We start from the raw sequence: 24,221 nt of genomic DNA, 5'->3' as shown, positions 1-24,221 counted from the left end.
TCCTCTCTCTCTGTTTCTCTCTCTCTCTCTCTCTTTCTCTCTTTCTCTATCTCTCTCTTTCTCTTTCTCTCTCTCTTTCTCTCTTTCTTTTTTCCCTCTCTCTCTGTCTCTTTCTCACTCTCTCCCTCTTTCTCTATCTCTCTCTCTGTCTCTCTGTCTCTCTGTCTCTCTCTCTCTCTCTCTCTCTCTCTCTCTCTCTCTCTCTCTCTCTCTCTCTTTAGGATGTTTCTCACTCTTTACTGGATGAACGTCGTGTTGAAGGTGTTTTGGCTGTGGCCCGTGTGCTTTTCTATCTGGATCAGGTACGAGAGATCTTCAGGGTCATTAGATCTGCCAATTTGTTCATCAGCTCTTTTATCATTTTTACTCATTCATCCTGTGAGCTGTTTGTTTATTCTCACATCATTTAGTTCTCCTAATTATTTAATTAATTCATCGTGTGTGTGTGTGTGTGTGTGTGTGTGTGTGTGTGTGTGTGTGTGTGTTGTGCAGGTGGAGTCTCCTCAGGGCAGTAAGAGAGCTGTGTGGCAGAAACTGCTCTCTAAACAGAGGAAACGAGCCATAGTGGCCTGCTTCAGGATGACTCCTTTATACAACCTGCCACGGTAACACACACACACACACACACACACACACACACACACACACACACACACACACACACACACACACACACACACACACACTTACTTACACTAATATTGTGTGTTGACGCAGGCACAGGGCGGTGAATTTGTTTCTGCAGAGCTACAGGAGGATTTGGGTGGAGGGAGAAGACGACTTGTATGAGGAGAAGCTGATTGAAGATTTAGCTGTGAGTTTATCACACACACACACACACACACACACACACACACACACACACACACACACACACATTAGCAGTGTTTCCAAACACTGTGTGTTTGTACTGACTCCTGCATTCACCTGTACTGCTTCAACAAGGTTTTTCTTTAAAAATGTATTAATAGTAATAATAATAATAATAATAATAATAATAATAATAATAATAATAATAATAATAATAATAATAATAAAAAAATAAGTCAGTCTTAAGGTTAATGATAATCATACCATCAGTTCCCCAAACATGACCCAGAGCTGCTGCACCACAGGTTTAGAAAACTGCAGGTTTGCTGATTTGGATCCGATGCTCATGAATCTTTTATTTGATTCCAGAAAGCAGGAGATGGAGGGAGCGTGGTAGAGGAAGAGGGACGGAGTGAGGGAACGGCGGAAAGCAAAAAGATCGACCCTCTTTATCAGCTCATTACTCTCTTCCACCAAAGTGCCCTGACAGAGAGGAGGTGTGTGTTGATGGCTTCCTCGTGTGTGTGTGTGTGTGTGTGTGTGTGTGTAGCTTTGATTAAAATGTGAGAAAATTGAGAAAGACAGTGTGTGTTTGTGTGTTTGTTTGAACCGAAACAGCATCGTACTCTTATAAAACAATTTTAAAAGATTTAACCCTGCCATACTTCCCTTTCTTCTTTCATTCCTTTCTTGCTTCCTCCCTTTCTTCATCTCTTCCTGCTTTGCTTCTTCTTTCCTTTGTTCGTGCTTTGTTAGTTAGATAGTTGCCGAGTTTGTTCCTTCCTTCCTTCCTTAAGTCATTAATTCGTTCACCTGCTCGTTCATTTGTTATCCACGGAATCATTTACTCAATCAGTGAGTCATTTATTTGTTCGTATTCATTCATCCGTTCATTTATCCCTCCATTCCTGCGTGCGTTTCCTCGTCCGCTTGTTCTTCGTTCGCTCGTTCGTTCATTCGCTGAACGATTCCCTAATTTATTCATTCATGAACAGAATCATTCAGCCATTTATTTAGTTATTTTTGTTTTTCTTTTCACCGAGTCATCCATCCATCCATCCATCCATTAAGTCATTCATTAACTCTGTTTAGTTATTCATTCATTATTCATTCTTCATTCATTATTCATTATTCATTATTCTTGTTCATTTACCCACAGAGTCATTTAACTGTTTGTTGATGCAGTGAATCGTTCACTGATTCATTGATTCATTCCAACTGATCATATGTCTCTCATTCAGTCACTGATCTGTTCGTTTATCCGCATCGATTTCTTCATTCGTGTATTTCTTCAGCAGGTTGGAGGAAGACGGTCTGTACCTGGCCTACACTGACATCATGGCCAAGGTAGCATCCACCTGAGTACTGACACATATAGCAGAACTGACACTGGGAAAATCCAGTACATTTAGAACTACAGCTCAGTATCGTAACTCTTTAAAAATGGACGTCAGAGGAGTTGTTTACGTTGTGCGTACATACATTTAGGACTCTACACTACATGTGTGTTTAATATTCAGAAAGGCTTAGCTCAGAGAACTCCACCTCATATTCCACAGACTACACCTTATACTACAGGGTTTTCTGTGATAACTCAACAAGTGCTGTTTATTTTTGGTTTTTTTTTAATGATCGTAATTTGTATCTTAATCTCTTTCAACCTAAGAAGCTTATGATGATTACAGTCCTGATGCGACAGTTATAACCGTCTTTTTTTCTAATCCCCACGCAGAGCTGCCAGGCCGAGGACGAGGACGGGCGTGATGAGGTGAAATCCTTTGAGGTGAGCGATGAGAGAGATTTACAGCAATACAAATCTGCTAATCGTGTGTCATACAGTATATACTCACGGGTAGAGGAGGAGGGTTCGGGCGGCTGAGCGCGCTACTGGAAACTGTTTGTAGAATGATCAGTGTTCGGACCTCAGACGAATTAGTGTGGGGTATTTAAGACACCCTTGAATGAATTCGGAATCATTAAGTCGGTATATCTTTCCTCCTCTTCTTAATTCGGTGGGAAGAAAAATGAACTGTATCACTGATTTGTTGATGGATCGATTGATTTTCAGGAGAAAGAGCTGGAGAAACAGAGACTCTTGTATCAACAAGCCAGGCTACATGAACGAGGAGCTGCGGAGATGGTTCTCCAGAGGCTCAGTGCCAGCAGAGGTTAAAATAAATAAATAAACACACCAATAAGTAAATAAATAAATGCGTCACATTCTTACCGTGTTGGATTTTTAAGCAATTGTTATGTTTCTAATAAGTGTTACGCTATTACGAACCTCGATGAACACAATTCGCATCCCATTTGCGGTTTATTTATTTATTTATTTATTTATTTATTTATTTATTTGGAATGAAATGTACAGTATAGCATGACTTTAAAGGATTTTAAACCAATTTCAATTTTTCATCTAAACGTGAACGATTCCGTGCCGCCATGCATCCGTCCATTAAGCGATTCATTCATTTCTTATTCAATCTTTCATTATCCGCTGATTCAGCAACCCGTTTATTCATCCGCCGCTTAAATAAATAACTCGTTCATTTATTTATTCGCACGTACGCTCAGTCTTTTATTCGTCAAGCGTTTTTTTATTCATTTGTTTTGGTTTTTTTTTTCCCCCCCGCCGATTTTCAATTTTTCTCTCCGTTCTGGATTTCTGTTTGTTTTATATTTTAATCCCAGGTGTTACGGGGCACTCAGTGGAGGCCACTCTTAAACTCGGCATCGCCATGCTGAACGGAGGAAACACAGACGTACAGCAGGTACGCCTCAGTAAGATTTCATTCGTAATCGGATACGGATTGTTTCATTTGAAAGTAATTTCATCGCTTCTCAACGCATGCTATTTTGTAAATCCACGGTATTTCTCCTAAAGGAAATCTGTTGTTGTTTAAATGAAACACCATCTCAACAATTAGAAAGAAAATAAAATATGTCAGTTTTACTTTTAATGTGTAATCATTACCACTGCTGATGTTAGCATTAGGGGTGTAACGGTACATCGTGACATGATGCATTGCGATGCAAAAATGTGCATTGTGGGAATGTGCCTTATCAGCATTTTATTAATTATGCATATCATTGAATTACACTGTTTGACCACCAGGGGTGCCAATCTGCACAACCCATAGAGTTAAGATGCATTGGTTACATATACATGAGACACACTGGTCACATGATTGCGTTGTTGGTGGGCAGCCTGACCCACCGGACCTGTGAAGATTGCCCGATAGCTCTTGATCACCACTGGGGGGCAGTGGTGACTCGTGGTTAAAGGCTCTGGGTTACTGATCAGAAGGTTAGACGTTTAACTCCAAGACTGCCAAGATACCACTGTTGGGCCCTTGAGCAAGGCCCTTAACACTTAACTGCTCAGTTGTATAAATGAGATAAATGTAAATCGCGCTGGATAAGGGCGTCTGCCAAATGCCATGAATGTTAAAAATGTTAAATAACAGTGACCACATTATAACAGATAAAACGTCCTCTTCAGTAGGTTTTAAACAACACCAGCCCCACCCCTCTGAGACCTACAGTACTATCTGAGAAAGAGGTTGTAGGAAATCGGGCATTTTAGCCGACTTTGGAGCTCTATTTCAGCCTAAAATTATGCCTCAGGCACTTCTGTGGAGCTCATTATATTTCAATCAACCCCCCCCCCCCCCAAGTCAGAGACTGGTTAATTAGTCAAATTTTTCCGAGAATTAATTAATACAAAATTTGTTTTTGTAAGATATGGTGACCATGTAGTACATTTTGTTAAAAATATTAAACCTTCGTTCATACCAAATTTGAATTGATTTATTACGGACAAAAATGCACATTGTTTTGCATTGTTTATGATTCAGTCTTTCGTCATTTTTCTTCATTCAAATTTTGTTTCAAATATCCTGAGAATCGAATTGAACCATGACGCCAGTATCATGGATCGAATCGTAAAGCCAGTACCATCAATCGAATCGTGAAGCCAGTACCACGGATCGAATCGTGAAGCCAGTACCACGGATCGAATCGTGAAGCCAGTACCACGAATCGAATCGTGAAGCCAGTACCACGAATCGAATCGTGAAGCCAGTACCACGAATCGAATCGTGAAGCCAGTACCACGAATCGAATCGTGAAGCCAGTACCACGAATCGAATCGTGAAGCCAGTAACACGAAACGAATCGTGAAGCCAGTAACACGAATCGAATCGTGAAGCCAGTACCACGAATCGAATCGTGAAGCCAGTACCACGAATCGAATCGTGAAGCCAGTACCACGAATCGAATCGTGAAGCCAGTAACACGAATCGAATCGTGAAGCCAGTACCACGAATCGAATCGTGAAGCCAGTAACACGAAACGAATCGTGAAGCCAGTACCTTGAATCGAATCGTGAAGCCAGTAACACGAAACGAATCGTGAAGCCAGTACCACGAATCGAATCGTGAAGCCAGTAACACGAAACGAATCGTGAAGCCAGTACCACGAATCGAATCGTGAAGCCAGTAACACGAATCGAATCGTGAAGCCAGTACCACGAAATGAATCGTGAAGCCAGTACCATGAATCGAATCGTGAAGCCAGTACCACGAATCGAATCGTGAAGCCAGTACCACGAAACGAATCGTGAAGCCAGTACCACGAAACGAATCATGAAGCCAGTACCATGAATCGAATCGTGAAGCCAGTACCATGAATCAAATTGAATGGTGACTGAAGCGCTTTTTATTCTTTCTTTCTTTCTTTCTTTCTTTCTTTCTTTCTTTCTTTCTTTCTTTATTTATTTATTTTAATCATTTTCTGATAGAAAATGCTGGACTATCTGAGAGTGAAACGAGATGTGGGATTCTTTCACAGCCTGGCGAGCCTCATGCAGTCCTGCAGGTATCGTCTCTATTTCAATCATATTTTAGAACACGAGTCAAACTCAACGCCCGTGGGCCAAATGCGACCTGCTGTCTTGTTTCATTCTCACCGTGTGAACTTGCAAAACAATCATCTTTCAACAACCAAACAGTCCACATCATCTATAATTCACAACCAACCTGTAGAATAGTGACTGCCTGCCTGTCCTCTTCAACTCTGAGCTCAGCAAGTGGCGTCCAATCAACATGGCCTCTCACAGCACGAACAGTAATCAGCAGGACTTCCTACCTTTAAATGAGTTATAATCGATATACCAGTATCTCTTTTATCAATCAACATTTCTTCAATCTGTAACACTGACTGGACAGTTTTCAGGCAGAAAATATACATCACTCATCACAGTTAGCTGGCTAGCTTGCCACTCGCTAAAAGCAAACATAGGGGTATCCGTGGTTTTCCCCCGCTCTGTAGCTCGGGTGAAAATGATGTCATTTTTCTCTTCCGAGGTAAATCGAATGCAGCGTATGAATGATCTATGTGTATAAACACGTCTTGATGACGCTGAACATAATAAATAAAAAAAAAAAAAAAAACAAGCATAGTTTTTAGCAAAAGAAATGAGCAGATATTCTTTAATAATACGACAAATTATTTCATATTACCAAGAATTATTACGCTTTTTAGACCGCTTCTTCTTTTTTTTTTTCATCTTCTTCGCTGCTTGTTCGACCGCATCAACAAGTCAACGTTCCCCAAGCAGCAGTTAGTGAATATATTAATCGCCTAGTCTGTGCATCCTCTAAGATAGACCGTATTCTTTTTTTTTTTTTTAAATGAAAAGCTTTAATTAGTATAATACATGTTATCTATACAGTTGAATAGTTCCTGTTAGCCTTTCTATTTCCTGGTAATGCCCTGTTCTGATTCTAGGATATTGGTGTAGTTAATCGATAGAGTAGAATAATATGTTAAAAATGTAATAGTTTTCGTGTATAGTCCTTCAAAAGCTCACAGAAATACTCATGAGGCAAAGGGAGTGTTAGCATTTGACACCCCGGGCTACGATGTGATGTTGATGTTGTCTTCTCTTTTTATTTACTCTCTAGCTGACGTAAAGCATTTAAATAATGTTTCACAATTTTGACGATCATCGATGCGCTCATAATTTAGTTTTTCTCTCCGTTTCATGTCTCTGCGTCGGACGTGTACGCTGCAGTGTTTTAGACCTGAACGCTTTCGAGAGGCAGATGAAAGCCGAGGGTTTAGGAACTGCAGCTGATGGCAACGCGGGTGCGTCTGAGACACCGGCTACACAATAAAACATGTCTATATATATATATATATAATATGAGTGTTCAGGAGAATAAGCTCCAGTTAGACATGTTTTGTGTTACTGGAATCTGTCGTGTGTGTGTTTTTTCTTTTCTTCTTATATTTCCTTTCTCTCGGACTATTAGGTGATAAGGTTATGGCAGATGGGCCGCTGACTTGTGATCTCTTCCGCTTCCTCCAGTTGCTTTGTGAAGGACATAATGCAGGTGTTTATTCGCACAATTGCACAATAAATCACCAGCAGCTCAACATCTCCAGGCCATAGTAACAAACCAATAACTCAAAATCACGCCAAGTCATTTATTTTTCCTCCTCTTGGTCTTTTGGCAGTAGTATAAAGAATGAATTTAGTCACTTGTTGTCTAATGGTAGACAAAGCCCTGGGCAAAAGGATGAAAAAGTAATAATGATATGATTTTAATTTAGTATGGGGCAGTGGGGGCTTGGCGGTTAAGGCTCTGGGTGACTGATCAGAAGGTCGGGGGTTCAAGCTGCCACTGTTGGGCCCTTGAGCAAGGCCTTTAACCCTCTCTGCTCCAGGGGGCGCTGTATCATGGCTGACCCTGCACTCTGACCCCAACTTCCTAACATGCTGGGGTATGCGAAGAAAAGAATTTCACTGTGCTGTAACGTATACGTGATTAATAAAGACTCATTATCATTATTATTATAACGAATTATAATGACAATGTGGAAGAATATTGGGGATTTGCCCCCCTGCCCTGTAATATTACTACGAATTTATTACCTAGATGAATACTGTAGATTACAGATATCACAGACGTTAGCTTTCCCTATTTAAACTCACCTATTATTTTTTTTATCCTTACTTTAGTAGTTATATTAAAAAAAAAAAAAAAATTCAGCCTCGTCCATATTTTAATATATTCAACACACACATTTACTTTTATTATTTTATTAAACGGCAGAAACTTTTATTCAAATTCATTTACAACTGAGACAGAATTTGGACCACAATTTTAATTATTAAGGGCCCAGAAGAGGCTTTCAGACAGTCCTGGGATTTAGACTCATAACTGAATTTTTTTTATGGTGCGGATTCATTATTGATGTTATTTCCATCTTGCCAAGACGTATAGACTGTATTATTGGAATTTATTAGTCAAGCCAAAACAGGTTTTTTTTTTTCTTTCCATCTTCTCCAAATATATTTTTTTGAAAAGTGTGAAAATTGCCACTGCATAGGCTTCACTTCAGTCTTCTCTGAAGCAGCGAGAGCTGAAAGTCTGATTGAGTATTAAAGACATAGCATGTGCTATGATGTCATAAAATCTAAACGCAAGTAATGATCAAGTATGCAAATTCGGGCCATGAAATTCATGATTAGCACAGGATGGTGGTGTAGATATTTCTTGCCATTTTCTTTTCTGTTTTTCTGTGGAAACGTAGCATTAAACAATTTATGGTTTAATAGAGAAAGTATTTTATAGTGATGTGCTATGCTCTGCCAAATATCAAAACTGACTTTCCTTGTGACAGATTTTCAGAACTATCTGAGGACTCAGACAGGAAACAATACCACAGTAAATATTGTCATCTCTACTGTGGACTACCTGCTCCGACTGCAGGTAAATCAGCACTGTAAGCTAAACTGAAGGGACGGGGATATTTTAAAGTATTGGCTAAATATGTGTTTTGAATTTAGAAATCAGTGAGAACAATTTTGGTGCATCCTTAATAAATTTACATTTACTATATGAATGGGGTTATACAGTAGTGAATACACCGTGGTGAATCTACAGTAGTGGACAAAGAGTAGTGAATACACAGTGGTGAATATATAGTAGAGAATACAGAATAGTGAATCTACAGTAGTGAATACAAAGTAGTAAATATACAGTAGTGAATCTACAGTAGTGAATACAGTGTAGTGAATCTACAGTAGTGAACACAATGTAGTGAATCTACAGTAGTGAACACAATGTAGTGAATCTACAGTAGTGAACACAATGTAGTGAATCTACAGTAGTGAATACACAGTAGTGAATCTACAGTAGTGAACACAATGTAGTGAATCTACAGTAGTGAATACACAGTAGTGAATCTACAGTAGTGAATACACAGTAGTGAATTTACAGTAGTGAATACACAGTAGTGAATCTACTGTAGTGAATCTACAGTAGTGATTCTACAGTAGTGACTCTACAGTAGTGAATACAATGTAGTGAATCTACAGTAGTGATTCTACAGTAGTGACTCTACAGTAGTGAATACAATGTAGTGAATCTACAGTAGTGAATACACAGTGGTGAATCTACAGTAGTGAATCTACAGTAGTGAATATACAGTAGTGAATCTACAGTAGTGAATATACAGTAGTGAATATACAGTAGTGAATCTACAGTAGTGAATACACAGTAGTGAATCTACAATTGTGAACATATAATAGTGAATCTACAATAGTAGACTCATAACTGTCTGTTCTGTTTAGGAGTCCATCAGTGACTTTTACTGGTATTACTCTGGGAAAGATGTGATTGATGAACACGGCCAGCGTAACTTCTCTAAAGCCATCAGGGTGGCCAAACAGGTCTTCAACACCCTCACAGAGTATATCCAGGTGGGGAACTTTCTGGACACTGTAGAAACCTTTACACACAAATGTAAGAAATTTATTATTTATTTATTTATTTATTTATTTATTTATTTATTTATTTATTTAGCATTTTATATTTAATTTAAACTAAAATGACAATGTACCAGAAAATATTACTTTTTATTCATTGGCCTGTCCCCTCCGTCTCTAATGTACACTCCATCTGTGGACACACATCTGATATTAGCAGGATCCTCAATGATGGAAATAGAGATTTTGGAGTTTTATTTAGGGAAGAAAAGCAAAAAAAACCAAAAAAAACAAAAAGGTAAGGCATTGATCTGGAGCCCCCCGTCTTTGCCTTTATAGCAGTTCTCTCCAGTTCACCTTCTTACATGTTCTCCAAGATGCAGTAACTTTTTCCTGCACCTTAAAGAACCTCCAACTGTTCTTCTGGAGACTTCAGACGTCTCACTTGCATCAGTTTGAGGAGACAGAACTAGCATCCATTGTTTTTATCTGAAAATGTTTCACTATAATGTTTAATTTAAAAAAAAATGTTTGTAGACCTTAAAATTGTTCTTTTGTATTGACACCTAAAGACCTAAAATAAGCATCTAAGGCAAAATGTACGTTTAAAACATATAGCCTAAGAGTTTTAAACAGTACCAGTACAAGATCTGGGGATATAGTCCTTGGCTTAGTAGGCAAGAAAAAAATACTAGGATGCTAGAAGAAATTTTAGTCTAATTTTCATTTCTATTTTTTGGTAGAACACTTCTTTTTCATACTTTGTTCATATTATTCCACCATAAGCTGCATCACTGGCTGCACTGCTATTATCACAACAATTTAATTATTAGAAAATATGAATATATGCCAAGTTAAAGACAGGCAACAAAACTTAAGAGATAGAAACCGAAACGTTATATGACAAATCATTAACGACTACATTTACAATGATGCACAACTTTTTTTTTTAAGGGTCCATGCACTGGCAACCAGCAGAGTTTGGCCCACAGTCGGCTGTGGGACGCTGTGGTGGGCTTTCTCCATGTTTTCGCCCACATGCAGAGGAAGCTTTCTCAGGTCTGCATAGAGAAACACCACTACAATTGTCAAGGATAAAACAAATGTTGTAATCCATTCCTAGAAAATCTCTTTAAAACCTCAGATTTGATGGATGCAAAAGCTGCTATGTCAAGCTTCAGTGCGTTCATGTTGTAAGAAATTTGAATAAATCTCGAATGATAAATTATTGAGGTGAACATATTGTGCCGTATGCCGTACCAGTCGTTCGGCCTTCATGCAGAATTTAGTACAACTAAAAATAACAGATGGTTGAGGAAACAGACAGGATGTATGTGACAGCACATGTCAGTCTCCAGTGATGTGACACATAAAATACGTTTAATGAAAGTAAGCTAAAAATACTGTGAGAGGTGACAATCCTTTGCTGCATCCAGGATTCGAGTCAGATTGAGCTGCTGAAGGAACTGATGGATCTGCTAAAAGACATGGTGGTGATGCTGTTGTCTATGCTAGAAGGTAATACGTTTTTTCTTTCTTTTTCTATTTAATAATTTGGATAACAGGCCACAAAATATATCCCTCACTTACAGTGAAATACTCAATAAATCCAATTCTTTGATAATATATACAACACAGCAAGTCAAAGGTTTTTGAGCAACTTATATTTTAAGGCTGTAACTCATTGGAACAAGCTCCACATGGTCTGCACTTATATAGCACCTTTTTTTTTTTATATCTTAATCGTTGCAAAGCACTTTACACTGGTTCTCTCTCTCACACACACACACACACACACACACACACACGCACACACCAATGGTAGCAGAGCTGCCATGCAAGGCGCTAGCTTGCCATCGGGAGAAACTTGGGGTTCAGTGTCTTGTCCAAGGACACTTTGGCATGTGGAGTCATGTGGGGTCATGTGGAGTCATGTGGGGTCATGTGGGGTCATGTGAAGTCATGTGGGGTCATGTGAAGTCATGTGGGGTCATGTGGAGTCATGTGGAGTCATGTGGAGTCATGTGGAGTCATGTGGAGTCTTGTGGGGTCATGTGGGGTCATGTGGAGTCATGTGAAGTCATGTGGGGTCATGTGGAGTCATGTGGAGTCATGTGGGGTCATGTGAAGTCATGTGGGCCGGGAATCGAACCGCCAACCCTACGATTAGTGGACAACCCGCTCTACCACCTGATCCACAGCCACTCTACATGCTGTAGCAGTACTCAAATAATCTTAAGAGTATAATTTAGTGGAATGGATGTACGGAAATTCTATTTATGCCATTTCAGGACACTGTGGCTAACATGTAATAAGGAAACCATTTTAAAAGTCGGAAATAGGTAGGGTCCAAAAACCTTTTTAAATACACTGTAACTACGAAAGAAGCCTTTCAACGATTATTGTTATATGCTTGGTGTTGTGTTTTCAGGAAACGTTGTGAATGGCACAATCGGCAAACAGATGGTGGACATGCTGGTGGAGTCATCCAGCAACGTTGAAATGATCCTCAAGTTCTTTGACATGTTCTTGAAACTCAAAGACCTCGTATCCTCTGATGCCTTCAAAGAATATGACCCTGACGTACAAGGACTTATCTCCAAGAAGGACTTCCAGAAGGCCATGGAGGGCTACAAACGGTACACTGTATCTGAGATGGATTACCTCTTGTCTTGCGCAGAGACGAACGAGACCAAGCTCCTGGACTATCGCGCGTTTGTGGCGCGTTTTCACGAACCCGCCAAAGACATCGGTTTCAACGTGGCTGTCCTTTTGACCAACCTGTCAGAGCACATGTCTCATGACGCTCGACTACGGAACTTTCTGGAGTTAGCTGACAGCGTGCTCAGGTATTTCCAGCCTCACCTGGGCAGGATTGAGATCATGGGCAGCGGGAAACGGGTCGAGAGGGTCTACTTTGAAATCAGCGAGTCGAGCCGGATGCAGTGGGAGAAACCACAGGTAATTGAAAGGTGTTAAGGTAAGGTAAAGTTGTTTGAATTGCAAAACGTGTATTGAACTTTGTTGCAGAACTTTATGACCATTGCATGTTAGACCTTTTTTTTTTTTTATCACAGTCTAGTTGGTACAACCTCCGGACTATGATTTAATGGAATTAAAGTAGGGAGATTCAACTCATATAGAATTGGTAATGGTAAAAGGGGCCACTGAGTAGATTATGCTAAAACAGTGACAATCATTTTTCTCTCTATATACATTCGAATAATTGCCCTAGGTCAAGGAGAGCAAGCATCAGTTCATCTTCGACATTGTTAACAAGGGAGGAGAGAAAGAAAAGATGGAGCTCTTCGTGAACTTCTGCGAGGACACCATCTTTGAGATGCAGCTGGCCGCCCAGATCTCTGCCCCCGACCGTGATGATGAGGTGCTGGGAATAGAGGATGATGGAGTGGATGAGAAGGAGGAGGATAAGAACCCTGCTACAGATAATGATGACACTAAAGTAGAGCAGAGAGGCTTTTCTTTGATGGCGATGATGAAGCGGCTTCTCCTGGCCCCTCTCCGTGCCCTGATGATGATAATGTGTCTCCTCTCCATAAGGAACGTGAAGCGGCAGATAAAAAGGATGACCATGAAGGGTCTCATTTTGGCCATCGCTCTCTTCTTCCAGAAGGTTTTGTCAGCCATGTTGCATACCATCTTAGACACCATCTGCTTTTTCCTACACGTCCTCTATCTTGTCTTTCTCAGTGGTTGCATTATCGAGTTCGCCAAAGAGACCAAACTCTCTGATTTCTTCAGAGATCTGACGGACCCGACCCTGGATGACGTCACAGGGGTAAACGAAGGGGTAATCCACAAGAACAAAGGTCCATCACAGACCAGATCGTACCATGGTGACCTTCAAGCAATCGACTTATCGGCTGTGTCCAAAAACCCTCAGATACTTACCGATATATTTGGTCTCCAGTTAAGAAAGGATGGAGGGCAGTATATGCTAATTAGTCGAGATTCCAATGCCAGCATTGGTGAGGTAATGAATCCTTCTAAGTATCAGGTGATACATACACATAGACTGTAATGTCATCCCTATTAAATAACGTATTGTACACTCGTAATCGAGTGTGACTACACTGAAAGGCCAATGAAACTCCTACACAGCAAAATAATCTTTGCTAAAGCGTACTACAATGCATTGTTTTTTGTTGTTTAAGATTAGACTTGTTGTCCCAGACAGCCAAAACTAGTTATTTTACTCAGTTGTATTAATCATATTCCTCACTGATACCATAACTAATCCTATTTAAAAAGCCAAGTTGTGTTTTTATTCAGAGAAACTAGCTACCTAGCTCACAACAGCTACATTAATCTGATCTCTTTTTGATACAAGAGCTAATCATTTTTACAAATCCTTCTTGTGTTTTTATTTAAGTGAGGGTGCTAGCTAGTCATAGCTAGCTAGTCATTTATATCTCATTTTGATACAAGAGCTAATGATTCAAAAACAAGAATTATTTAACTTTTTTTTTTTTTTTAAACCAAACAAAAGGTGCTAGCTAGCTAGCCATAGCCATGTTATTCAGATCGCTTTTGGTTACGTGGTAATCCTATTTTTAAAACAATCCTAGTTGTGTTCCTATCAAAGCGAAGACGCTAGCTAGCTACCTAGCTGTTAGCCAGATATTCTATTTTAAAACCCTACTTTATTTTTATTTAAATCAAAATAAACATGCTAGCTAGCTATCCATAGCCATATTAGTCAGAGCTCTTTTCGATACAAGAGCGAGTCCTTTTCAAAAAGCAGAAACACGAGCTAGTTAGCAATAACTATTTTATTCAGATACGTTTTGCTGTTGATATGATAGCAAATGCACTTTAGCAAAAAACTAGATGCGTTTTCATCTAAGCTAAGAGGTAATCCAATTTTTTTTTTTTTGGGGAAAAATGTTTTCATTTAAGCCGCGACGATAGCTAGTTAGCAGCTGTTAGTCAGATGTTAGATAAAGAGCTAATACTAGTTGTCTTTTTATCTAAGCTAAGACACAAGCTAACAAGCCATAGCTATGTTAGTCAGATCCCTTTTCAATTCCCTTTCGATTTCAACGAGTTCTTTTTAAAAATCCAGCCTGATTTGCTGCTATAATCCTATTTTAAATTCCAAATGGTGTTTTTATCTAAGATGCTAGCTAGCCGTAGCTTTGTCAGCCAGACTCTGACGTAAGAGCTAATCCTGTTTAATAGATTGTTGCGTGTGTATTTAAGGTGAGATGATAGCTATCATAAGCGACGTTAGGCACGTATGTCTAGACCTCTTTTTGATATAACAGCTAATCCTATTTTTGCAAAGTGAACATTTTAGTTATAATGTTGTTATATAGTGTTATAATATACTGTGAGAGTTATTAAGTCTTATTGGCACAATTCTAGATTTGTAGAAATGTATATTTTATAGATGTGTGTGTGTGTGAAAATAGGCAGTGGTGTCTGAGGAGGATTTAGAGGATGAGGAGGACGAGGAGAAGCATTCCGAGAATGAAAAAGCTGAGTAAGAACTTTTTCGTTGTTGTTTTTGCCAAGAACATAAAGCATTTATTCTGTGTGCGTTAGACAGATCTTATTGACTTAATACTTGGGGATTAATTTAGGCTGTCGTATAAATCAGATTAGTCTCAGTAAATCTGAAAGCCTGGCTGTGAGTATTGTTCTCAATGTTTCTCACCAACATGATGGCGTTATGGGAGAAAGACCACGTCTGAAGCTCCACCTTACTCCTAGTTAACTTCATATGAATTCCTTTTGTTTTCTTCTCCTTTTTGCTCCTTGTGATGGAGTTTCTACATCTCCCTGTCTCCTTTCACATATTCTCTGACCCCTGCCTGAATCCCTGATTGAGGTGTTGTTTATGTCGCATTTACAGTATATTACATTTACAAATCTGTATGTAAAATGAAGGTAAAAGCGACTTTTTAAAAGCGAACACCTATTTACAGTGTCCCAGACTACTATAATTACACTATAATGGAACGTATAATTATTTTATAATCCATTAAACATCTCATGCCTGAAATGTCCTTTTCCATGAGACGCCCATTATAGTTTATGAAAAATGTACGATGCTGGAAAATGACAAAAAATATAAACTTTTTAAGAGGTACAAGGGCGAAATGGCAACGCAATCATAGACTCACCCTCATATCTATGCTGCAAGAAAAAAGATATATTAGCAAGTGAGAATATCTTGAATATGGACTAATTTATATAATATTTCATATTATGAGATTATTATGAATCACATTTTTAAAAAATGCTCACTCTGTTTTTGGATGCTTTTCGTCATTTCAGTCTTTACATTTTCTTATTCTATTAGCAGATAATTTTACTTCTTTTTTCTTTCAGATGATAAATGCTATAAATTAGAAAAGTTATCTGCCAAATTATCTTGAAATCAGAAAAAATATTTTAAAATAGGTTTAATAATCTTAGATTCGGTTTATTGTAATCTTATAATAGGAAATACTACTACTATTACTACCACTACTACCACTACTACCACTACTACTACTACCACCACTATTACTACTACTAGTACCACCACCACCACCACTATTACTACTACTACCACCACTACTACTACTACTACTACTACTACTACCACTACCACTACTACCACCACCACTATTACTACTACTACCACCACTACTACTACTACCACTACTACCACTACCACCACCATTATTACTACCACTACTACCACTACCACCACCACTATTACTACTACTACCACCACTACTACTACTACTACTACTACTACTACTACTACTACTACTACCACAACTACCACTACTACCACTATTACTACTACTACTACCACCACCACCACCACTATTACTACTACCACTACTACCACTACCACCACCATTATTACTACTACTACTACTATTACCACTACTACCACCACTACTACTACTACCACTACTACCACTACCACCACCATTATTACTACCACTACTACCACTACCACCACCACTATTACTACTACTACTACTACCACTACCACCACCACTATTACTACCACTACTACCACTACCACCACCACTATTACTACTACTACCACCACTACTACCACTACTACTACTACCACTACTACCACTACCACCACCACTATTACTACTACTACTACTACTACCACTACTACCACTACCACCACCATTATTACTACCACTACTACCACTACCACCACCACTATTACTACTACTACTACCACCACTACTACTACTACCACTACTACCACTACCACCACCATTATTACTACCACTACTACCACTACCACCACCACTATTACTACTACTACTACCACCACTACTACTACTACTACTACTACTACTACTACTACCACTACTACCACTACCACCACTACTACTACTACTACTACCACTACTACCACTACCACCACTACTATTACTACTACTACCACCACTACCACTACTACTACTACCACTACTACCACTACTACCACTACCACCACCACTATTACTACTACTACCACCACTACCACTACTACTACTACGACTACCACCACCACTATTACTACTACCACCACTACCACTACTACTACCACCACTACCACCACCACTGTTACTACTGCTACTACTACCACTACTACTACCACTACCACCATCACCACTATTACTACTACTACTACTATTACCACTACTACTACTACTACTACTACTACTACCACAACTACCACTACTACCACTACTACTACTACTACTAATAATAATAATAATAATGAAATTATTTTAGTTATATGCGTCTTTCATGCAAAGTCAATGTATATTACAAGAAAAAAAATCATATAGTCATAGTAGTAATTAAACTATGTTTAATATACAGTATAGTAATAGAATTATATTGTAATAATAATATTATTGAATAATATATAATAGAATATATTGGACTAATAAAGGGAACCAGATAAGTAATACTAGGTACATTTGACTATATCTATATCTATATCTATATCTAGATATTATCCCTTGCTAAAATGTCATTAAGAAGTCTTTCAGAACTCCAGCCCAATTTCTCAGACCTCTTCTACCGTTATAGTTTCACTTCATAAACCAGATAAAAGCCTGGTTTATACCTGCAACTATGAAAAGCTGAAATAATGACTTTTTCCACTGTGTTGCTTGTTTATAGTTCAGAAATGTAGCAGCACCATTTGTGTCAAAAGCATAAGAACTGTGTCTTCCATAGAGGTGAGGACAATGAGAAGAAGGACAAGAGGAAGGAAGATGAGGCGAAACGCAGATTCAGGAGGATGAGCTTGCACAAAGCAGCGGAGCCCGAGGTTCAAGAATCAGCCACGTGGAAAATAATCGACTCTCAGAAGACAAAACTGCTCGTAAGGCGGAACCATGTGCCTTCTTTTTTTTCCCCTCTTGCTGTCACTGTGTCTCTGGTCTGTCAGCTTCTTCCCTTCCATTCTGCTTCCATGCTCAAACGCCTCATTCAGACCATGCCTGTATCTGGATATCCATATCACCAGAACAAAAGAGCATATTAAATACGCGATCTCTTTATGGAAATTCTTTGCACATCATTTCTCACGCAAAATATGCAAATAAGCTAGGTTAGTGCGGAGTGGAAATGTCGACGTGACAGAAATATATACCGTCTGAGCAGATATTTTCTTTCTGGTGCCAGTCTGATGTGAACATGCTGCACGGATTGGATTACACGCAGGTGTAAATGAAATCAGCGTAATTCGGGCTTTCTCCAAATCGGGTCTGGCTGTTATGCATTTGAAAGTACACATGACTGCAAGGTGAAATGAACGTAATACATGTTAACTACATGTCTGTTTCTTGTAGAATTATTTTGCCAGGAATTTCTACAACATGCGAGTGCTGGCGCTGTGTGTGACCTTCGGCATCAACTTCATTCTTCTGTTCTACAAGGTGAAGCGTGTCCACCTCACACTCATGACTGAATTATGGTGCTCATCAGCACTGGTGCTTTATATCAGTTTTATCCATGTTAAATATTGTAAACGTTACTTGTCATGACACACGAACGTGTCTATTTATAAATAGTTTGATTCTGGTTGTGTATCCTCTTTAATGCTGTATGTCCGCGACCCAGGTTTCTTCTAGTGAAGCTGAAGGCGTGGCCATGCCGGACCTCGGCGATGAGAATGATGACTCTACGAGTGTGCGTTTTATTCTGGGAGAAAGTGGTTATATGAAGTCTGTGCTCCACACTCTGGCTCTGTTACACACTCTTATCTCCTTCTGCTCCATCATCGGCTACTACTGTCTGAAGGCAAGATTTGCCGCTCCTCATTTATGCCGAAAATATTCCGATTACACCTTTATCTTTCTCGCTGCTTTGATGTCGTAGACTCGGTTCGTATTCGACGATTACTGAATATTCAAGTGGGCTCCTGGGGCTTTGCAGAGACAGAACACAAAAAGAGATGTAGGACAAAAAGCCGAACCCTGAGGAGATGATTATGTGTCAGAGCGCTGTTCAGTTCTTGATTCTGATTGGTCAGAATGTGTTCTATGACAGCAGCTCTGACAGTAGCGCGGCTGCAAATCGCAGGTTTATATTTTAACGCGCTCGGATTAATAAGTTATCTTTTCTACACTCTCTTTAACAGACGCTTATTTTTACAAATAAATATTGGCACCCTCATATTGCGTTTTTGTGATTTTCAGGTTCCTTTAGTAGTGTTCAAGCGGGAGAAGGAGCTAGCACGTAAGCTGGAGTTCGATGGTTTGTACGTCACACGGCAACCTGCCGATGATGACATCAGGGGCCAGTGGGACCGGCTGGTCATAAACACGCTGTAAGAGCTTACAACCTTGGTATTAACCTGGAAATTGTCGTAGCTTCACTTTATATACATATATATAGATCAAAAATGGTGAAATGGGTATATTTTTTTTTCCCCTTTTTTTTGTTTTTAGATCGTTTCCGAGTAATTATTGGGACAAATTTGTGAAGAGGAAGGTACACTAAAGTGCTGAATTAACACTTAATTAACACGAATGTTTATTTGGCGCTGAGCATGAGCACTGGGTCATTTTGCTGTCCATACACTTTCATTCAATATTAAACTAGTTAGGTTTAATTTGCTAACATTACTATATTTCACAATTGATAAGACATATAAATAAATGCACTCCCCATATTCCCTCTGCTTTGAGAAAAAAATACATTTTCCTGCCTCTAAAAAACACTTTAGTGATGGGAACATACGGGGAAAAAGATGAACCAATGGGTAAATTACCGTAAATGCTAGAATAGTACAGCTATCATAAATACTGTAGCTACTTTATATATATATATATATATATATATATATATATATATATATATATATATATATATATATATATATATATATATATATATGTATATACATATATATATATAAAACTTTGCTTTGCTATGGAACCTGCAACACCTGCCTGAGATAACAATCATGCTGTGCCTTATAGTCTGGACAATATGGTAGTCATTAAAATCATGCGCTCTTTCCCATGTTAGGTGTTTCTGCGTGTCATAGCTGTACAAATCCGTGGTTTTGTTTGTATTGTGGCAGGTGATGGCCAAGTACAGCGAGTTGTACGGCTCAGAGAGGATCAGTGGGCTGCTGGGTTTGGATAAGACAACACTGGATTTCAGCTACGAAGCCCGGAACGGAAGAAGACCAGCCCGAGAACTGTACTCTTCATTTTGACAGAATACACAGAATATTTAGGGAATTTGAACATTCTGTCAGTACATGTGTGTGTGTGTGTGTGTGTGTGTGTGTGTGTGCAAAGGGATGAAATCATTTGCATGGTGCAGATAGTAGAACAGCATATGGATCAGTACATAAGTAATAATGCAGAGAGAGAGAAAGAAAGAGATAGTGTGTGTGTGTGTGTGTGTGTGTGTGTGTGTGTGTGTGTGTGTGAGAGAGAGAGAGAGAGAGAGAGAGAAAGATCAGCAAAAATAAATGCACAGTATACACCAGCCATAAAGTACAGCAAGAGGGTCACAACTCAGCATAAATAATAAGTTATGGAAAGTATGCAATAAAAAAATCTCTGTTTCAGGGATAAACTGCGATCAGATATGGATAAAATAGAGTTAAACATGACTCAAGTAAAAGGAACTATCTAGAACAAGAACAAGCAATGAAGGTGATCCATCCATCCATCCATCTTCAACCACTTACTCCTTTTCAGGGTCACGGGGAACCTGGAGCCTATCCCAGGGAGCATCGGGCACAAGGCGGGGTACACCCTGGACAGGGTACCAGTCCATTGCAGGGCACAATCACATACTACGGACACTTTAGACACGCCAATCAGCCTACCATGCATGACTTTGGACTGGGGGAGGAAACCAGAGTACCCGGAGGAAACCCCCGCAGCACGGGGAGAACTCCGCACACACAGGGCCATGGCGGGAATCGAACCCCCGACCCTGGAGGTGTGAGGCGAACGCCCTAAGCACTAAGTGCGCAGACGATAAATATTTAAACTCACAGACGAACATGTGTTCTACATAATACTGAAGCTTTCTTCTCTTTCTACTGAAAGCATAAAACCATCCATTTTCCGTACCGCTTATCCTAGATATGGTCACAGGGGAGCCTGGAGCTTATCCCCAGGAACTCGGTGGACACCCTGGATGGGGTGCCAACCCATCACAGGGCACAATCGCATACACACTACAGAAAATTTACATTACTTTTATGGCATTTGGTGGACGCTCTTATCCAGAACGACTTACATTTATACATCTGAGCAGTTGAGAGTTAAGGGCCGTGCTCAAGGGCCCAACAGTGATATCTTGGCAGTACTGGGGCTTGAACTCCTGACCTTCTGATCAGTAACCTAGTGCCTTTATCCACTGAGCCACCACCACCATTTGGAAATGCTAAGCAGCCTACAACACGTGTCTTTAGATTATCCGGAGGAAACCCCAAAAGCACGGGGAGAGCGTGCAATCACGGTGATCCATGATTTTCACTTTAGATCTTATTCCTATCTCTTACCATCTCACGCATTATTAACCGCAGTGTGATTGGCAGGCAGCGTTTGATTGGTGAAAACAGTGCAGTTCCCTAGTGACGCTTATGTCCTTACATCCGAATTGATGGGCTCCATGTTTATTCATCACTTACCTCGCACGAACTGAACAAACATTTTTGACTCAGTCATTTCATATTTATGACCAGAACGTAACCCGACCAAATCCATCAATCATGACAAATTAGACTAGACATTCAATTCATGCAAAACTAATGGCACCCCATCAAAGAAGGTAGCATTAGTGTGGGTCTGGAGTTTTTTTTTTTGTAGAGATCTGTAGGCGTGGTCGAATGTAAATCATCACGCTCGGAACGCGCTTGGTCGTTCACGTCTAATCAGCGTTTATCGACACAAGCGCGAAGAAAATCCGCGTCCGCGAAACCTACGTTTTTAGTTCAGTTCTTCAATCGCAAACCTTCTCACAAGTCTGTAAACATTTAAAAACGCCTCATGTTGGTTGTTTTAAGAGTGCCAGTTTTGCTTCATATTCATAATTCCGATATCTTGCACATAACTGGACAAACTCTCACAATCGTCCATCGTTCGCCTCACACCTCTAGGGTCGGGGGTTGGATTCCCACCGTGATCATGTGTGTGCGGAGTTCGCATGTTCTCCCCGTGCTGCGGGGGTTTCCTCCGGGTACTCCGGTTTCCTCCCCCAGTCCAAAGACATGCATGGTAGGCTGATTGGCGTGTCTAAAGTGTCCATAGTGTATGAATGGGTGTGTGAGTGTGTATGTGAGTGTGCCCTGCGATATACTGGCACCCTGTCCAGGGTGTACCCCGCCTTGTGCCCCATGCTCCCTGGGATAGGCTCCAGAATGGATGGATGGATGGATGGATGGATGGATGGATATATTTGGTCTCATATCTCACATGTGCCAGATGATGATGCCAGTAGAAATTATTGTCAAGATTTTTGATCATTTTCCTGGACTGTGTGTGTACTGATACACACATACACACTTCTGTTCTTGTTCCTGATTTCAGACTGAAGTCCATTGACATGAAATATCAGATCTGGAAACTTGGAGTGGTGTTCACTGACAACGTGAGTCTGTTTTCTATCATTTCGACTTATTCCTGTGTTACAAAGACACGTTTTAAATCCACAAATTTGTACTATTTATTTATTTATTTATTTTTTCTTCTCTTGGTCACTTCATAAATCCCCCAGTCATTCCTCTATCTTGCCTGGTACATGCTGCTGTCCATTTTGGGCCACTACAATAATTTCTTCTTCGCCGCTCACCTCTTGGACGTCGCCATGGGCTTTAAAACGTTACGCACCATACTGTCTTCCGTCACGCACAATGGAAAACAGGTAAAAACAAACAAACCTGACCATCCCCGAGCACAGTAGTGTTCGAAGATATTTAAATAAAGATACAATGCATTTAAATAAACATGTCTGTGGCAACCCGAAAATGTCCTTCTGTTCCAGCGCACCTTTTTATTTACATACCTACAGCAAACCAAATTTGTGAATGGGCTTTTCTACCTTAATTGTGAAATTTTATCTTATTAATTAAAGTGGAAAACAATAAGAATCATAAAAAAAAGAAGTACAGTACCCTGGTTGTATAAGTTTGCACACCCCTAAACTAACACCTTTTAGATTTTTTCACAGCGTTCAATCGTTTTTGAGTAAGAGTCGATCCGTTCGGAGCGTCTCGACTTATTTAGCAGTACAATATTTTTCCATTCTCCCTTGTAAAAGCGTTCTAACTCTGTCAGACTGGCGGGGCATCTCCTGTACACAGCCCTCTTCAGGTCACCACACAGATCTTTGATTGGATTTAGGTCTGGACTCCAAAACCTTGCAGTCGTTTTGGTGAAGCCGTTCCTCTGTCGGTCTGGAGGTTTGTTTCGGGTCGTCGTCATGCTGAACGGTGAGATTCCTCTTCGTCTTAAATGCTTTAGCAGAAGATTTAAGGTGTTGCTCCAAAAGCGACTGGTATTCGGAGCTCTTCGTGATTCGCTCCACCCTGATTACAGCCCCAGTTCCATCCAGCTGAAGAACAACAGCCCCAAAGTACGACGCGGCCACCACCGTGCTTCACCATGGGGATGGTCTATTTTGGTGATGTGCTGTGGTTTTTTGTTGTTGTTTTTTTGTGTGAAGAACATATCTTTTAGTTTTATGCCCAAAAAGTTCACCTTTGGTCTCGTCAGACCGTAACACATTATTCCACATGGTTTTGGGAGATTGGACGTTTTCATTTATTGGTTAAAACAGGCTTCCATCTTGTCACCCAACCCCATCGCCCAGAGATATGAAGGACTCGGGAGATTGTTGTCACACGTAGGGAGCAATGAGTACTTGCCAGAAATGGCTGCAATTCTTTTAATGTTGCTGAAGACCTCTCGACAGCCTCCCTGACCAGTTTTCTCCTGATCTTCTCATCAATTTTAGAGGGACGTCCCGTTCTTAGAGTGTCACTGTCATGACATTTTTTCTCCACTTGTTGATTATTGTCTTTACAGTGTCCCATGGTATATCCAATGCCTTGGGAATTGTTTCCAACCCTCTCCTGATTGATGTTTTTCAGCAGTGAGATCCCGTACCTGTT

The 24,221-nt window shown here is 39.9% G+C and overlaps 1 protein-coding gene across 9 annotated transcripts in view; it reads left to right on the top strand.

The window, feature by feature from the left end:
* ryr2b (ryanodine receptor 2b (cardiac)) overlaps positions 1-24,221 on the top strand; it is an 88,366-nt gene that overhangs the window by 59,481 nt on the left and 4,664 nt on the right. For 6 of the 9 annotated variants that reach the window (XM_053682785.1, XM_053682782.1, XM_053682781.1 and 3 more), the window contains 26 exons: positions 222-302; positions 493-605; positions 718-814; positions 1,180-1,307; positions 2,106-2,157; positions 2,543-2,593; positions 2,879-2,978; positions 3,502-3,581; positions 5,612-5,688; positions 6,887-6,960; positions 7,128-7,208; positions 8,503-8,591; positions 9,455-9,583; positions 10,544-10,648; positions 11,026-11,107; positions 12,021-12,550; positions 12,825-13,583; positions 15,025-15,095; positions 17,810-17,957; positions 18,427-18,513; positions 18,698-18,877; positions 19,276-19,406; positions 19,528-19,570; positions 20,166-20,287; positions 22,639-22,699; positions 22,826-22,972. In XM_053682785.1, coding sequence (XP_053538760.1) covers positions 222-302; positions 493-605; positions 718-814; positions 1,180-1,307; positions 2,106-2,157; positions 2,543-2,593; positions 2,879-2,978; positions 3,502-3,581; positions 5,612-5,688; positions 6,887-6,960; positions 7,128-7,208; positions 8,503-8,591; positions 9,455-9,583; positions 10,544-10,648; positions 11,026-11,107; positions 12,021-12,550; positions 12,825-13,583; positions 15,025-15,095; positions 17,810-17,957; positions 18,427-18,513; positions 18,698-18,877; positions 19,276-19,406; positions 19,528-19,570; positions 20,166-20,287; positions 22,639-22,699; positions 22,826-22,972 — 3,618 coding nt within the window. Of the gene's footprint in view, positions 1-221; positions 303-492; positions 606-717; positions 815-1,179; positions 1,308-2,105; positions 2,158-2,542; positions 2,594-2,878; positions 2,979-3,501; positions 3,582-5,611; positions 5,689-6,886; positions 6,961-7,127; positions 7,209-8,502; positions 8,592-9,454; positions 9,627-10,543; positions 10,649-11,025; positions 11,108-12,020; positions 12,551-12,824; positions 13,584-15,024; positions 15,096-17,809; positions 17,958-18,426; positions 18,514-18,697; positions 18,878-19,275; positions 19,407-19,527; positions 19,571-20,165; positions 20,288-22,638; positions 22,700-22,825; positions 22,973-24,221 lie in introns of those variants that run through there. The other 3 variants (XM_053682786.1, XM_053682780.1, XR_008397021.1) reach the window with 2 other exon arrangements.

The sequence above is a fragment of the Ictalurus punctatus genome, chromosome 9 (genome assembly GCF_001660625.3).
Source record: "Ictalurus punctatus breed USDA103 chromosome 9, Coco_2.0, whole genome shotgun sequence".
NCBI classification, from domain to species: Eukaryota; Metazoa; Chordata; class Actinopteri; order Siluriformes; family Ictaluridae; genus Ictalurus; species Ictalurus punctatus.
The sequence above is the reverse complement of the archived record's forward strand: the minus strand, read 5'-3'. Positions and strand labels throughout refer to the sequence as shown.